Here is a 16,653-nt window from a genome sequence, read left to right on the forward strand (position 1 = left end):
TTGCATTTAAAGTGTATTTTTGCTGTAAAGCACTTTGATGGAAAGCGCTCTATAAATAAATGTATTATTATTATTATAGTGATTATAGAAGTTGTTATTATTGTCCTCCACCCGGAGAGCGCACAGGGAGAAAAGTTACTGACTGGTTAAATGGCCTTCAGAAGTGGGAGCTAGTTTCAATCTGGCCAAGATCAACAGACAGGTGGAGAATAGCTAGGGGCAGATCGCACACACACACACACACACACACACAATCAATCAAACTATCCCCACCAGTAGAGTAGAGCTGCAAAGATTACTGTAAATGTGAATATTTCTAGTTTCTTCTCTGCTCATTTTTCACAATTTTCTGACATATTAAAGACCAAAACAAGTAATCCATTCATCCAGAAAATAGTAAGACATATTACATTTGCTTTCAAATCCAGTGACCCACCTACGACTCTTAACGCATGCAAGCAGTGACTCTCAGCCTGAGTGAAGACTTTATTTTCAGCTGTGTGGTTTTTGATTTGGCCGTGAACACACCTTAACAATACACCTTAACTGCCTGGCATTGATCTTAAAGGGGAATCCCTTTAAAGCCATGTCTGTCTTCTGTGGCGCAGCTTTGTCGAGTCTTTTCAAGTCTGAGAAAACAACCCCTGATGAGGTCATCAGGATTACCTCGACTCAGGCTGCAATTTACAGAAAGCCGGGGTTACAAACGCTTCATTTAGCAGGAAGTCTAACAAACAATTCTGTTGGTTGCATTAAAGCAAATGGAGGATCCACAAGTTTTGGAAGTGGCCCCACACTCCGAGAAACATTTGTGTATTTGTATAAAATTTGTATTAGAAATTGTTTGGTTGAACGTGATTCACAGGTGTATTTTTAGTTTTGTTACATTTCAAAATGCAGATATTGTGCTCCGGCAACTTGATGTTGGCAACAGAGGTTATTTTTGGGAGATTATAGAAGTTCACATTGGCGTTTTTTTCTGATGATTGGCATTTCTTCCCCCACATTTTGGGCTTTTTTTTACATTTTGTTTTGCTTTTTACTCATTGAGCAACTTTTTAAGAGAGCATTTTATAAAGGCAATGTAAGCCTTGTATTTTAATTGTAGATACACACACAATTGCTGTTTTGTAATTACAGGGCAAAGTACGGTTACAAGCTGCTAGTACATTTCTTTTTTTTATGGATTTATTTGTGAGAGTACATGCTATGGACTAAAAGTCAGGATATCCCAAATATCAGGATATTTGGCAGAGATTATACTTTTCTCTGCTCCCTGGCATATCAGTCTGAGACACTACCAATTTTCATCATGGGAAATGTTTTTTTTTGGCTTTCCCCTTCTGAGGACTAAAAGCGAGGATTTCTCTGCCTCTCACCACTCTCATCACTTTTGACCATTGATTTTTTGAATTGGTCTCTTCTGAGTCAACTTTATGGAAGTGTAATATGAGTGCACCTTTAACCCTTGTGTTGTCTTCCTATCAACCAAAATTGATCTAGTTTATGAAGAATAAAGTAACGTCTAAATTATCCCCCGTTTCCGTCTTTCGTCTTCTTAGCCAACTTGATACCAACTTATTACTATTAATCATTTTACGATTCTGTTGGAAATGTGTGGTCACTGCACCTCATGACATGACATGATGCCAAGTTGCTGAGCACAATTTAGAGAAATTCTGTATTATGTTGACTAATAGTTAAGATCAAAAGAACATATTGTGTGTTTTGACAGGTATTGACCCGAGTAAACCATTATAGTAGTGATCATCAAAATTTGTTTTAGTGTTATGTTATTTTTGGGGAAATTTGGTTTGGAAGAAAATAACATATTTCTGATATACAACTTCAAAAAACGGATTCAAATTTGATCCGAGGACATCACAAGGGTCCACATCTCATACTCCCCTCAATGGGAACTATTTCGGACAAGTATTGGGAATGTCTATTTTCTGTTCGTATAAGTGTATCAACACAACCATCAATTTTAGACAACTAGGCAGAGTATTATCCTTTAATGTCCATTTCTCCCTAGATACCCACATTTAAGCGCAGCCTCTTTCTGCTGTGTTATGGGAGTCACAACATCAAGTGGAAGTAGTCTTGACGATGTCATACCTCGTTAGTGTCAACCCAGCCAAGCCAAACTGTCGCCCGGCTTTTGTTTCACAGGCTGCTGGAGATGATGTGTTAAAAAGGCTTCAGTCCGACCGCCAGACTCCCCTGAACCATAAATACTCCGCTCTGCAGTGATGAAAGAAGAAACTAAATAGTACAGTACTGTACAGTGTTAAATGCATCAATCACTGTCAACGTGTGAAACACTTGGTACGAAGGAGAGCAGCGCAAAGCAGGGTTTAAGCACATTAACATAGATTCTTGAAATTAAAACTATACAGCCATATAGTTTACGTTCCCATATTGGGCTCAAGGGATTCTTTTATTATTTTATTATTTTCTCAGGGAGACATTGTAACCTCAAATTAAAACCCTGTTAAAAACCTCCTAAAACTCTATTGAAACGCCAGTGATCTTGTGCACCGCAACCATGATGGTGCTGTTGGTCTTAAGATACACGGTGGCATCTTGAAAACGCCAGTAACTAATATATGAGTTTATAGCACTGCTACGCTCTATGAGGCAAGCACGCAGGCAGAGAAGGACGCTTATGTAATGAAGTACCTCCGCTCTGCTTATCGCCTCACAGTTGAAATCAGACGGCTGAGCGAGAGAAGAGGATATTAAAAAACTGTCTAATGTATTCATAAGATATTCAAATGCAGAGCACGCCAGCGACTGGCTTCTGGATCAGTTAGCTTACAGGAGAATATGTTCGGGGTCACTAACACATTTTCTAATATTGCAAAATGAATGCACAAATGCTTTCCAAACCAGTCCCTTTCAGACTGGCATAACAATTACACAATTTCCCGCCGTGCTCAACCCACAAGTATGTTAAAAGTCTGGGAGTGGATGACTGGTTGTGGTCTCCATGATATCAAGTAAGTCATTAATGGCCGTCACACAGGGTCTCCCTGGGTGACCCGCGTGGGAGAAGGCCACAGAGGCAGGTTTTTCTCAGAATGAATGCTCAAATCTAGTCTTCATTCACAGCCCCGAGAAATTGAGATTGGCTGCTTTTTCCATTCTGATAATCACCTTTCTGGAATGATCACATTTTAGCCTGTAGAACTAACACTGCTCATAGATCTCATGATCTCTGTGGAAACACAGGGCCTGGCTCTTTTGCCCCCCGTGGCGGGGTAAGGGAGTGACAGGTCGGGTGGGGCTGAGCTTAGTCATTGCTACTACAGCCGCGGGGCCAAAGGGAGGTAAATGGGGCAGATCTGCACACTGAGCCTGCGTAACATTGGAGGGGGAAGAAGCTGTGTGGGAAAGTAGCTCATCATGCTGTGCGCTGAATCTGTAGCTCAGGAAATATCCCCCCTGCCACTTGAAACCCATGGATCTCTGACAATTATATGGTTTTTAGAAATGAAAATTTACTTCCTCTGTCAGGAAGAGCCATCCTGAACTTCTGTACTCCTCTACTTAATTAGTAGAACGGCACAAAACAGTCATATGCACATGTACATGTATAACATTTCCAACTTTTATTTGAGGAAGTAAAAGACTCAGGCAACATGGACCAGTCTTGAGTGTTGTCCATGGCAGGAGGCAATCCGTTTTTTTTTTAAGTATGCCCCGGGCCAGAGGTTGGGGTCCTGGTCTGACGAAAGACACGGCCAAATTGCATCATCGGAATCATAGGATCAAGCATATTCAGGGCTCATCCAGTAACTAAAAGTCAGGATTTCTCCTGATATGTAAAAAGAGCAAACTAGAAGAAAAACTTCAGTGTCTGGTGTCAGGGTTCATATCATTTCTGTCAAGTAATCTTCCATTTTAGAATCATAAATGTTTGACATTTCAAACACTTTTTAAATAGTTAAATACAGAGATAGAGACTGACAAGAACTAGGATAAGTGCTACTTGGCCACAGGAACAAGATAACAACATGCTTTGTCTGTGGTTGGAAGCAGACAGTTGGCTGTATCATCAGGAGTGTTGGGTGAATCAATTTGTTTGTTTTACTACTTTAACTTTTGCTGTTGTCTTTTTTACGTTCTCATTGATTCATTTTCAAAGCAGAAGTAAAAGTTAAAGCATGCCACCCAGACACCAAAACTCCATGGTTCTGATGGAAAATTCTCTGTGATGCTGCATGTTGTATCATCTCTAGCTGTGAGCACCTGAATCCCTGATCAATATATCATTTGATTCCTGTTTTTTAAACATCACTCACATAAAAATAACATGTTATTTTCAATTCATGTTGCAGTGCATTCAGTCACAAATTCTGACATAATAAAAGATAATATCACTACGTCTGTTCAGGTCGTAAGCATAGAAACAGACAACCGGGCTGGTATCAACCTAAATGTATCCATTTGTTCAAGTGTTACTCACAGTGTAGCTATCTTCCCTGCAGCAGTGTTTCTCTATGCACACATGCAGGGTAGAAAAAGACATCTGCAGGGGATGAAAGCACATATCAGATTAAAGCAGTAAACACAGACAAGAAGCATCATTTAGTGCCCATAAAGCCAAACCAGATATAGGAATGGGGAGAAGAAAAGTCCATATTTCAGGGCCGCTGCCACCGCCTAGATGGTGGCCGAGAAAGCGGACAAATTGGATGTTAAGTTAAGCTGCACTAACTGCTTGTTGTGACTCGGTAGAGAAAACTCAATCGTCCCTTTCACCGTCTGAATGTGCTGAGAAAGGAAACATTGTTCCTGTGTTTTGGGTGGATTATGAGGGAACATGTCACAACAGCGGGTTTTTGACAAGGTCTTGGGTGTCCGCTGTCGTGCACATTGCTGTCGGGAATGCCGATGAGGCCTAATGAGGTTTTAATCCAGCCGTAGTCATTAGCGGCGGGTCATCCTAAAACAATCACGGGTCAGGCTGCATTAAGGCTACAGAGGTCTGCTCCCACCGGGTCACTGAGCACGGGTCAGACACGTCAGCAGCTTCTGGCGGGCCAGGGAAACACACTTCGGCACTTGTTGGGTCTGTCACACGAGTCATGGTTGAGAAGGGGTGGGTACCAAATTTGATTGCCTCTAAAGGATTGAGAATCGACAAATGCCTCATCATTCAATACCGAAATGACCGATGCCCAAGGAGTTAAATTCATCGGAGTCAGTGAGCCAATCTGCATGCAGAATGCTTCTACCAAGTTATAATAATGTCTGTGATTGGCTGTCTAAACTTACACGCAGAGACACGCAGGAAAAACTCCAAATTACACAGACGGCTCACGGAGTCAGAGCTGGAAAATATAGAAGTATTTGTGCTGTAATGTGTGATGTTATCATGTATTGTTTAGGAACCTGTATCCATATTGGTGTCTGTACCGAGGACAAAAAAACGATCCGTTCCTTTGATTGAGACTGTACAATTTGCAGCATTTGGCACACTGCAATACCAAATGTGTATGTCAGTAGAGAAATGAATTGGTAAATTACTCACAATGAGATGCTCAACTACATTCATATCATCATACTGTCATTTACGAATTCACATCTCTGGTGTAAATGTACAAGAGTTCTCCTTTTTTTTCGCCCATGAAAGAGAAACCAGACAACAGCTTATGACAAGTGGCTTGTACTTTGGAGTTCACGTCTTCCCCTGGATGCCTTTTCAAACTTGCCAAGACGTCTTAATTAATATGATTTGCCCCAAGAGCAGCATAAGTCATCAAGATTTCACAGTGTGTTTACAGAAAGGATTTTGGGCTGTTTAGAGTGCAGATAGGCACTATCTCCTTGGGGTGAGATGAAGTAACCCGACAAGCTTTCCCTCTTTTTTTCTCACTGGGGCCTTTAAGGAAAGTGCAGTGTAAATGATGGTGGTTATAATCAAGGGGGATGAGGATGTGAAGTAATGGACGTTGAACCAGAAACGGACGCCTCAGCTGCAGAAGTCGTAGCCGCAGTGACACACTGCAGAAAATCTCCAACTTCTCAAGTCAAAGAAGGGAGAAGTATGCCAGGGCAAGAGGAATGTTTGACCCTGTTTCTAATCACAATCAACCTGTTTCAAGGACATTCTAGGAAAATGGAGTGAATATGATGAAACAAGAAAAAATAAGTCAATCTCTGCAGTAAAATCAAGAACTACAATCCTTAATCTTAGATAAAAATAAAAAACAACTACATTAATACTAATCTGAGTATCTCCTCCCACAGCATGAGAAATACCTTTGCAAAGGTGTGCATTGTTCCCAGAGCAGACAGGCTTTTAGCCTTAAATAGACAGGCGTTACAGACAGAGGGTGGGACCAGGTATATTCAGACAAACAGCATGAGGAAAAAAATAACAATTTGGAACCTAGAGGAACCCTAAAATACAAGTATAAACCAAAAGGAGCATGATATGTCTCCTTAAAACAATATGACTTGAATTTGCACAGATTGATTTGTATTACTGATACATGAAACAATGGTGTATTCTGAAAGGGGTCACTGGGAGTGAGGAAGCTAGAGTTTCAGGTGTCAATGTTACAATTTTGGTTCAGTTTTTCCGCTCTAAAAATAATATCTAGGAAAGCAGTTTCAAATGTCGACTTGAAAACCTTTCTCTTCCCCTCTAAATTACGTTGAATATAACGTTTGTTTTGTCTTGCCTTTGCATGTAACTGTAGATACAGTAGCAGTGTTTATAGGAGTAGTTATGAAGTATAAAGTTTTATGTATTAATATTACAGAAGTTTGTTGTTGCATTGTAGGGTTACAGTCAATTCTGGTGGTTAATGCTGAGACATTACAGGGCATCTGTGTAGGCTTGAGTTCCATCTACAGGTTGTTCACATCCTTGTTCATACCTTTGGGTATTAACAACTAACAAAATAGAACTGTGTGTATGTGTTTAGCTAATCCGAATGCAGCAGCAGTACATCCAGACAGCCAGACACTTAAAATGAGTCATGCAAAGAGAAAGAGCCAGAGATAATTGCTGTGTATAAGCCTGGTGTCGGAAGGTTACAGGTACAGCCCTCTCCATCTCAGTAGTTCTGTCATCAGGGAGAGTAAGTGCCTGCTTGTTCCGCTGGAAAATGTGGGAATGAACTGAACAGAATTGTCATTTATAATTGAGATGTTGCAATTTCCCTCTGGCCAGGGTAACATTAACTTCCGCTTTTTGCGCTGCAAATTGGAATTTCTGCAAACATTTGATATATTGGTCGGATGGCAAGGGCTGCTGAGGGTCAATGGGTTGTAAAATACGAACACTTGGTCACTGTCTCTCAGTGTTGGACGCAGACGGATGGGTCGGACGGAAAACAACACAGGACTGTCACCCTGGAGACCCGGTTCATGTCCCATTCTTGTCCCTGAAACGTGCATGTTGTAACCCCACCCACCATCTTTTCCTGAACCTAACCGTCCAGTTCTTGTGCTACGTCAGTTAAACGTCCCAACCCAGGGTGCCAAAAAGCGACGCCCAGACTCCCGACACAGCATGTCTAAATATGACGCCAAAGGGCTAGACGCGTGTCCCAAGGGTGTCAAAAAGTGACGCCGAGAGTCCGGCCCAGAGAGTCTGAATAGGACTCTAAAGGAGACTTTTTGCAACAAACGCCAAAGATTGATGGCTTACTGACTGCTTAACAAAATCCATATTTATACACATCATTTGTCCCTCCAAATTTTAAAATTTGAGAGAGAAGTTGTTTTTGAGCAAATGTTTTAAGGACACAGCATTCCCCACTGGCTTGAAACCACGCCCATGGCGGTAAACCTGAGCATGTATGTGTATGTGTATGTGTATGTGCGTCCCGTGAGGCTTTGCCCTGCGCTTGTTGACGTGCTCTTGTCTCAACAGCTCCGTCCCAGGTCAGCGAGGTCATCAAGGAGAAAGTGCAGCAGCGTAGCATCCAGCTGTCCTGGCAGGAGCCCCAGCAACCCAACGGCGTCATCACAGAATATGAAATCAAATACTACGAAAAGGTAGGATTGTTTGTGTCCTTGTCTCTTTCAGAAACCCCCATCCCCTCAATCTCTTACCTCACATTCACTTTTGCCGAGTCTTGGTTTGTATTCTATCTGCATGCTGCTGTGAGTGGAATTCACAAGATTCTGCAAGTACCTTCTTTGTCTCATAATTGCAATAATGAATGAGATGCTCATAAGATTTTAATCAGGCTGCAGTCCTTCACAGCCGCTCCCATGCACAAGTTAGTACACACACACACACACACACACACACACACACACACACACACACACACACACACACACACACACACACACACACACACACACACACAGTCTGCGGCTGCTGCACTCCCAGAATAAGTCATTTGTTACTGTTATCTGCTTTCCCCTTCTACATAGATTAGACCTCTGCTGCTTTCCCCCTGTGTTTCAAGTCTGAACACATCAGCTTTTTACAGCAAGGTTTAATGGAGCGAATTCAAGCCAGCAAATCAAAGGCAGGGTAGCAGAGCTCTGATGCCAGGCCTGCTGGCCACAGACTCTCGCAAACACGGACGAATCAGTCTCCTATGTCACGTACTGTGGCTGTGGTCTGCCCAGCTGTAAAAGTGGAAAATTGGAAACAACAACTACAGCCCTAACAGACCCTGGCATTCCATTTGGGCTGTCGCTGAGCAAAACATTTACAGATCAACACCAAAGTACACAATGCATACAGCCTGTGCATTCAAATAGATCCTTTGATGAAGAAGATATTTTGGTTACATTTTACTTGAAGGTAACTACATAAGCTTGACATGAAACATTAACCCTAACCATTACTTGTCATGACAAAACCGAAGGACACTTACTAGAAGAAGAGTTACGTACACAACCGTTTATGACTTGTTTATAATGTTTGTGCATGTTCACGACAGGGTCATGTCACTCTTACTGTATGTAGATACCTGCAAGTAAAGTGCAACCGATATTTCATATGTGTTTATGTGTCTATATGGCAGGCTGCCTAATGGTTAGATCATAATCTCAATTAGAATGAGAGATGTCTGGTTCTGTACAATTGGTATGAGATCAGCATAAAGCCTCATAAGAAAAATGTTTAGAAGCATTTTAATATTCTTCGATTTTGTAAATTCCCAAATGAAAGTCGGTTTTAAAAAAGGGAGAGGGATATGCTGTACTATAGCTTCATTATGTGATATGGTACTTTCAGCATGAGGCCCATTTTCATACATTAAGTTTATTTTGTATTGAATTGGTATTTTGAACAGAAATATTAAGATCCTACCTTATCACTTCCATTTGCTTCAACGTTGCCGTTTTGCGATTGACAGAAAAGCTGAGCTAAATCAAGTATTAATCCGCTATGTAACACTGTCTCACAACAGATGATACTGAATTTTAAAATAACTACAACATTTGAATGGTTTAGTCTCCAATTGCCACACTAGTGTATCTAGTCGGGTGAAACATTGTTAATCACTCTTAAAAAGTGCAGGTCTTATACCCTCTGTAAGTGTATCTGCAGTGTTGTCCAAGGAAGGGCATTAAGATAACATCACCTCGATGGTATCAGCAGTGGAAGAAGTATTCAGATTGTTTACTGCAGTAAAAGTACTAACACCACACTAAAAACACTCTGTTACGGTAAAAGTCCTGTACTGAAATTGTAGAACGTGTAAAGGATCCAACCAGTTGTGTGTTTAATGGTCTCATTATGTCAGCTGGACATGTAGGGCGTTATATTGTTGCTAGGTTACTTTATAATCAAACATGAGATATTATAAACTGCATGTGTTTTGTGTGCAGAAATCTTAATGTGTAAAGTAACTATTAAAGCTGTCAGATGAATGTAGTGGAGTACAAATCACAATATTTCTATCTTAAATGTAGCGGAGTACAAGTAGAAAGTGGCATGAAAAGAAAAGAGTCAAGGAAAGTACAAGTACCTTAACATTTGTAAAGTATGGTAAAGTACTTGAATATATGTACTCGGGTACATTTCACCTCTGAATTGGACCCGTAGAAGCTTTCACACAGTTCTTTTATGTCGCCCCAAAGTGTGCAGTGACATTCATGACTGAAACGTGATGACTTCCTGTACAGGATCAGAAGGACCGGGTGTACTCCACGGTGAGGTCCAGGTCCACATCGGCCACAGTGAACAACCTAAAGCCCAGCACGGCCTACGTGTTCCAGATCCGGGCCTTCACTGAGGCCGGCTACGGAACCTACGGCCCCAGACTAGAGATCACCACCAAGGAGGAGACCACAGGTAGGACTTAGAAGAACTACCACTGCAAGAACACACTTTTCAATTACTGCTGCTTTACATGTGCACCATATGGTTTATGTGTTGTAGGAATAGAAACAAATTCGAACTGTACAATATTAAGTTTTTTTTAAATCATCATCTCAATATCAACTGGCGCAATAAACACGTCATGCAAATCTGCATCATATCGCGAAAGAGAGATTTTTTGTGTTAGTTGAAAGAAAATATCAGCAGAAAACTGCATTTTAAAATGTAACTGTCATTCTGTTTTTAGTACTGCCTTTTATTAAAGATGATTAGATTAGCCTGGATTAGACATGTCAGGCACACAGCACACATACAGAATAATTTATGAGATGGTGTTAACATGGATACACTGGCAACAGTTTCTGTCCAATGATTAAGATAACTGAGGGGCAGTAGTGGCAAAAAGATTAGAGACGCAAGCTTGTGTTGTTGGTTCAATCCCCTGACCGACGGGATCAAATCTGGCTGGGGAAAGTGAAAGAGCAGCGCTTGTCCCTCCCTCATTAACAACACTGAGGTGCCCTTGAGCAAGGCCCTCAACCCCAACTGCTCCAGTGGAGCTGCTCGGTGGCCAGCAGATCAGACTGTGGTCGTGCTGGGCAGCTTCCTGTGTGAATGCGATCACGGCGTGCCTGCAAAAGAGAGGTTGGTTCTCAGTGAACCTTCCCTGAATAAATAAAGGTTTACAAAAAAAATACAAATATATACAAATCTCATACTACAAATGTTGTTCACCAGGGTTCAATCTTACATTTACCAGCAAAATAATGTTGCAAAATGCACGTGGCTGGTAGATCTGATATATGGCTTTCAGGAAAAAAAAAGTTAATTTACGGACCGTGTTCATAAAGAAATTTAGATTTTCTTCCAGAGTCTTCATTATCAATCTCACATCAGGATGCGTTAAGCTGTCTTCTAATTCGTAAGAACCCTCCATTATTTACTGTATCACAGTTCTCTTTAGTTTTAAGCCCCAACATCCAAGCTCTCCACCCAAATATGCTCACACCCACCTTACATTCAACATTTCTGCATAAAAGGACACATTAATTACTCATACCACATGCAGAGTGTTTGCTGTTTAAAGGTTAGAAGTTGCAGTCCGGTCACAGTGTCCTTGCCCAGCACAGCTTCCTGGGTGACAGCCTGCATGTGTGTGATATGACAGCTGAGTGCATCAATTCCTCCCAAAATAGACAATTGGTGAGATATTGAAGCTTGTCTGAGGAACAGATGATCGAATGTCGCCCCCCCCCCCCTTCCTCAGACAGGCCACACAAAAATCCTTCTCTTTCCAAGTATGTACACGCCGCAGATCCACTTGATTTAAAATGCATGACTTTTTCCCTCTCAGACGCCACTCGCGTTGAATTTATACGTTGCTACGGCAAGCCATTCTCCGGGCCAATCGGCAGTTTGTCAACGAAAAACAGTTTGAGCAGTGCAGGAGCTCTGAATGGGAAACAATCCAACCTCAATGTGTCTTTGTTTGAGATGAAGGGCATCGCTGTCGCCGTCTGGGACTATTAAGCCCACTTTCTGAAACAGTAGAGCCGTGTGTATAAGGACGGCTCAAAAATAGAAGCGTCCCTCCTCCATTCTCTCAGAGGGATGGGCGGGGGTATCCATCTCCAGCTTCTCATTGTGCTCAGTTATATGTTGAAGATTGTAGAGATGGTTCAATCCCATTTTTTCTCCTTCCTGATACCATTTCTGATGCCTGCACTTACATACCGACCATACAGAGAACCGATCTGATACCTGTCTGTCGTATATTTTATCATTTTTAAACAGCTGTGTCCTACTATCCCTGTATGGATGTGATATGATGTCTACCATTGTGTGCCTTGCTCCAGTTATGAACCAACTCAAACAATGAACGCCACAGAACTTTATTTTATCGTCGGTTTGACAGTCAGTCAAAACTAAAAAATAACATAAATAAAACTACTTCAAATTGAATTTTTTTAGGGCTACGTTGCGTGGTATCACATCCGTGCATAAACTCTTTTGGGATGCCTTCCCCCTATTTAACATAGCTTTTTAAAGCATTCTTCTACTGGGCTAACTATGCATTTAAACACCATTTTTGGACCATCATGGTAGGGGTTAAAACTGCATTATATGTTTGTAGAAAGACACCGACAATTGTGAAATAACTTCCCCAAATGCTGAGCCACAGGGTCATTACTACATAGGTCAGGTGGAAATACACATTAAATCAGATATGTAGCTATGGAAAAGCAGACGTAACATTATAATCAGTATAAAATAGAGATAAATGTGATTTTAATTTCATTTAATTTAAAGACAACATTCTGAAAATGTCCCAGAGTAATCTAGGGTTTCTCGAGATTCTGGGTTTAGTTACATGGTGCTGTGATATTCCAAGAGCAGAACTCTTAGCTCAAAACAGATTCCCACTTCTGACAATTTTCAAAAAACATTTTTTAGGGTTTTTGAAGTTTAGGGGTGCTTCTGGTATGCATGGGGGCTAAAATCCCCCATTCACACAGAATTATAAGCAGTGTATGAGGCTTTTTATACTGGTATTGGTATGAAAACATCTCTAGCAGATTGTAGTCTTTGATATGGTGAAGTTGACACCAAGCGTTTCTGTCTTTCCTGTGTGTCTCTGTGTGTCTGTGTGTGTGTCATCAGCGGCGATCGTCTCCAGCGAGCAGAACCCCGTCATCATCATTGCGGTGGTGGCCGTGGCGGGGACCATCATCCTGGTGTTCATGGTGTTCGGCTTCATCATCGGGAGAAGGTACGCTCTCGCGGGCCCCATTGACTCTCCGCTCCTGTGAGTCTGCGCTTGTCAATTAGCCTTTCTGTCACTCACAGGCCTCCACGCCTGCGGAGCCGTCACACGCACACACTCACACGTGCACCCATCATCTCGTGGCATGCTGTGCTAATGGGTTGTGTGATGCATCTTTTTATTTCCCCCCTTCCCCAAGAAGATTTTGAAGCTATTTTTTGCAGAGCCTTTTTGAGCGAGACAGCTTTGGCTGTGCGTGACTGTGTGAGATCCTGAGGGCTACATCAAGTATCACGCAGATTTCATCCACCACCACATAGCATCCAGCCCCTCCTCATGATCAGCCTTCCCTCACATACTTACATGCATCTGTGTTACCATCTACATCTGCATGAACGGCATTTTTATTTTTGAATGGTGGATTCAACCGCACTTCTTCTCTGAGTCATAAGTTAGTCAAGCCCACGTCATACACATCGCTCTGGTTTCAGTCTACGCTGATACCAGCTGGAAACAAAGATCCATAAATATGAGGAAAAATAATGTCAAAATACATCAAATAATAACTGCTGGCAGCCTATGCAGACAATGTAAAACACAATACCTCTCACCTAGCTATTCATTTAATTGGTTTGCCATTAAACCATGACTTTTAAAGCTTTTTATTATATTTCTATATATATATATATATATATATATATATATATATATATATATAGCTTTGCTAAAACCCTCCAAAATATGTCTTTTCCCCATGTGAGGTTCAAGGTATAAGGATCAAGGTATCCTGTCTCCCATTTTCTGTAGACGATTCAAGTATTGGTCAAATGGTTTCCAGATTTCCTAATACAAATTGTTTTTTAACATATAGGTTAATCTCTCCATTGACATACTGTATATTGTGCCACATTCTCAATCAAAGCACCATTTGTAGGGGCCTCCAATTTCTTCCAGATGAGAGCTGATGGGCCTAATTTTAACAACCTGAGCGTACGGCGTGAAGCGCCTGGCGTAGCTGCGTTAAGCATGTGTCCAAATCCACTTTGTCTGGGCGCCGGGTACAAGGGTTGTACTTAGTGTCTTCATTAATTATATCTGTGTTCTGGGCGTAACCTGCAATCAACCAATCAGAGGTCCTCTCCCATTCCCTTTAAAAGCCATCAAGTCCTTGGAGCATGGCTGTTATGATAATGGATTTGCCCCCTAATATTTGTATTTTTAATCTTTTGCATGTGTGTCCCACAGGCATAGTGTGCACGCGCTGTGCACGAGCCTAGGAGCATTTTACTAATATGCTGTTAAAATAACAATGAAATGCTACGTTATTGACTTTAGATCAGGTTTTTGTTGGTCAATGGCGCGATCACTTCTCACTACCTCAAGATAGCATTACGGCCGGAATGCACCTGAACACACCTCCCCTGTAAGACCAGACCGCCATGGGCGAAAAGATGGGCATTTGCTATTTAAACGATGTGGGCACAGGACGGGAAAGGAACAACTGCGTCGGTCTTAAAAAAGCAAAGACACTTACATCGGACTTTGCGCTGTGCTGCACCGTGTGCATGATAGAGCCCGTAGTCCTTTTTGCCTGCAGTATAGCAAAATCAATACGAGTTCATTGTTAACTTTGAAACACTAATTTTGCATTAAGACAGAAACTCTAGCTTTTTCCATAGTCCGAACTACCAATGGAGGTAGTGTATTGACAGTAGTGGGCCTGAAGATAAAGACAGTACTCTCCAAGTTCTGGTCTATGGACTACATAGTGGAGACACGCTACACATTTAAAATACCATGATCCTACCTTACTGTCAGTTTACTGAGATTTGTTTTGCTTTTGCTAGCATCTCCGCTCAAAAAAAAGAAATAAAACAAAAAAACACAGAGTTAGACAACAATTATACAAATATGAAGGCACATCAACAGCCATGGCAAAGAAACAGAGAAAAAGAGTCCTAAAGCCTGTTGTATCCAAACCAAGGGACTCTTAATCGCCTTTTAGATCGCAGAAGTAGATAGTCATAAGAATACATAATCTGGATCACCTCTGCATGTCAATCAGCTCTTCAGCCTTCCCACATCATCCTATTTGGTATTTTTTTGGTTTGTGCTCAAAGACCAACCCTGTGCTTGAGGGAACATTCAGCACGTTAATTTTAGCAGACATGTTGAGCAGACCTTTTACAGTGCACGTTTCATTGGATCTGTTACATGATTAGACGCTCGAGGCTGTAGGTTTGGGTTCACAGCTCCTGCTGCTCCGCTGCGTTTCTTTGCCGATTTGTCATGCACGGCATTAGTTGCCTCTTTAAAATTCTTGTAATTTAGGGCGTTTATTTCCTCTGCACAATCAGTTGATTCTGCCACTCTTTTCCTCTCCCTCTTCAACCCCTGTTTCCCCCCACCCCAACCCCTTGCAGGCACTGCGGGTACAGCAAAGCTGATCAGGAGGGAGACGAGGAGCTCTACTTCCAGTGTGAGTGTCTCCATTCATTCGCATAAACCCACACAAACACATTGAAAGTATATGTGTTTGTTTACACACACACACACACACACACACACACACACACACACACACACACACACACACACACACACACACGCACGCACACACACACACACACACACACACACACACAGGCATATGCACCTCAATCACTGCAAACTGAACAGGAAGGGTGCCTTTAAAACCCATTAGCACCCACAGGCATAAGTGTTTGATCCCAGTTCATTTGATTTGAGTCAAAGCCGGGAACAATCAGGCCAACATCTGCTGCTGATTGGCTAGACTCCGTCTGCGGGGATGAAGAAGTTAGGCAACTACAAACGCATGAATGTGACAGCTGTCAGGATGGGAGCAGAGGTTGACAAGTAAGGCAAGAGTGTTCTCCAAAAAACGTGAAAAGACAGACATCAGGTGGTTTAAGTGAGTGGCAGAGTTTCTGTTGTGCACACAGTTTGCTCTGTGGAAGAGGCTGCTTCTGGGCGCCTTCTATCAGTAAGAGTTTTTTTTTAACACTGTTACACCACCCCTAATGAAGCCCCTGGAGATACAGCTGCATACAGCTTCCCCAAGTGCAGCCGTAATGATCTGCGCTGTAGGCAAACTGCTGATTTGGAAACAAAGGGTCAGGGTGTCACAGGGTGTTCGGCTGAAGCAGAGGCAGTGCCGCTGAGCCCAGGTTGGCTGCTGCTAAGTGTCTGACAGATCCACCACAGCAGCTCACAGGTCCCACCTCCTGAAGAAGGAAAACAAAACGGGGAAAGGGAGGGGGGGTGAAAAAACACAAACAAGGCTAGTGCAGGGCTTAATGGAGCGATCCTTCGTGCAATATCAAATGACGAGAGACTGCCAGAGCGACAGAAGCTAGATAGCACAAATTCAAACATGTAGGCCCAATTTGTCTGCCATGTAGCACCGAGAAAATGGTGATAAGACATCTCCTATCAGATCCACTGACATCTCGGATGGACGAAGCAATTATGGGAGCAAGTGGAGGGAAATCTGGGCTGCCGGCGTCCCCTCGCAGGGGCACAATGCTCTTGTTGTATTTACGCTGCCGGATTGGCTTCC

At 42.2% G+C, this 16,653-nt stretch overlaps 1 protein-coding gene across 5 annotated transcripts in view; it reads left to right on the plus strand.

The window, feature by feature from the left end:
- Positions 1-16,653, plus strand: part of epha7 (eph receptor A7) — a 94,023-nt gene that overhangs the window by 62,941 nt on the left and 14,429 nt on the right. For 3 of the 5 annotated variants that reach the window (XM_034899970.1, XM_034899965.1, XM_034899966.1), the window contains exons 6-9: positions 7,895-8,019; positions 10,114-10,282; positions 12,971-13,115; positions 15,497-15,552. In XM_034899970.1, coding sequence (XP_034755861.1) covers positions 7,895-8,019; positions 10,114-10,282; positions 12,971-13,115; positions 15,497-15,552 — 495 coding nt within the window. The remainder of the gene's footprint in view (positions 1-7,894; positions 8,020-10,113; positions 10,283-12,970; positions 13,116-15,496; positions 15,553-16,653) is intronic. The other 2 variants (XM_034899967.1, XM_034899968.1) reach the window with 1 other exon arrangement.

This window comes from Etheostoma cragini, chromosome 18 (genome assembly GCF_013103735.1).
Source record: "Etheostoma cragini isolate CJK2018 chromosome 18, CSU_Ecrag_1.0, whole genome shotgun sequence".
In the NCBI taxonomy this organism is placed as follows: domain Eukaryota; kingdom Metazoa; phylum Chordata; class Actinopteri; order Perciformes; family Percidae; genus Etheostoma; species Etheostoma cragini.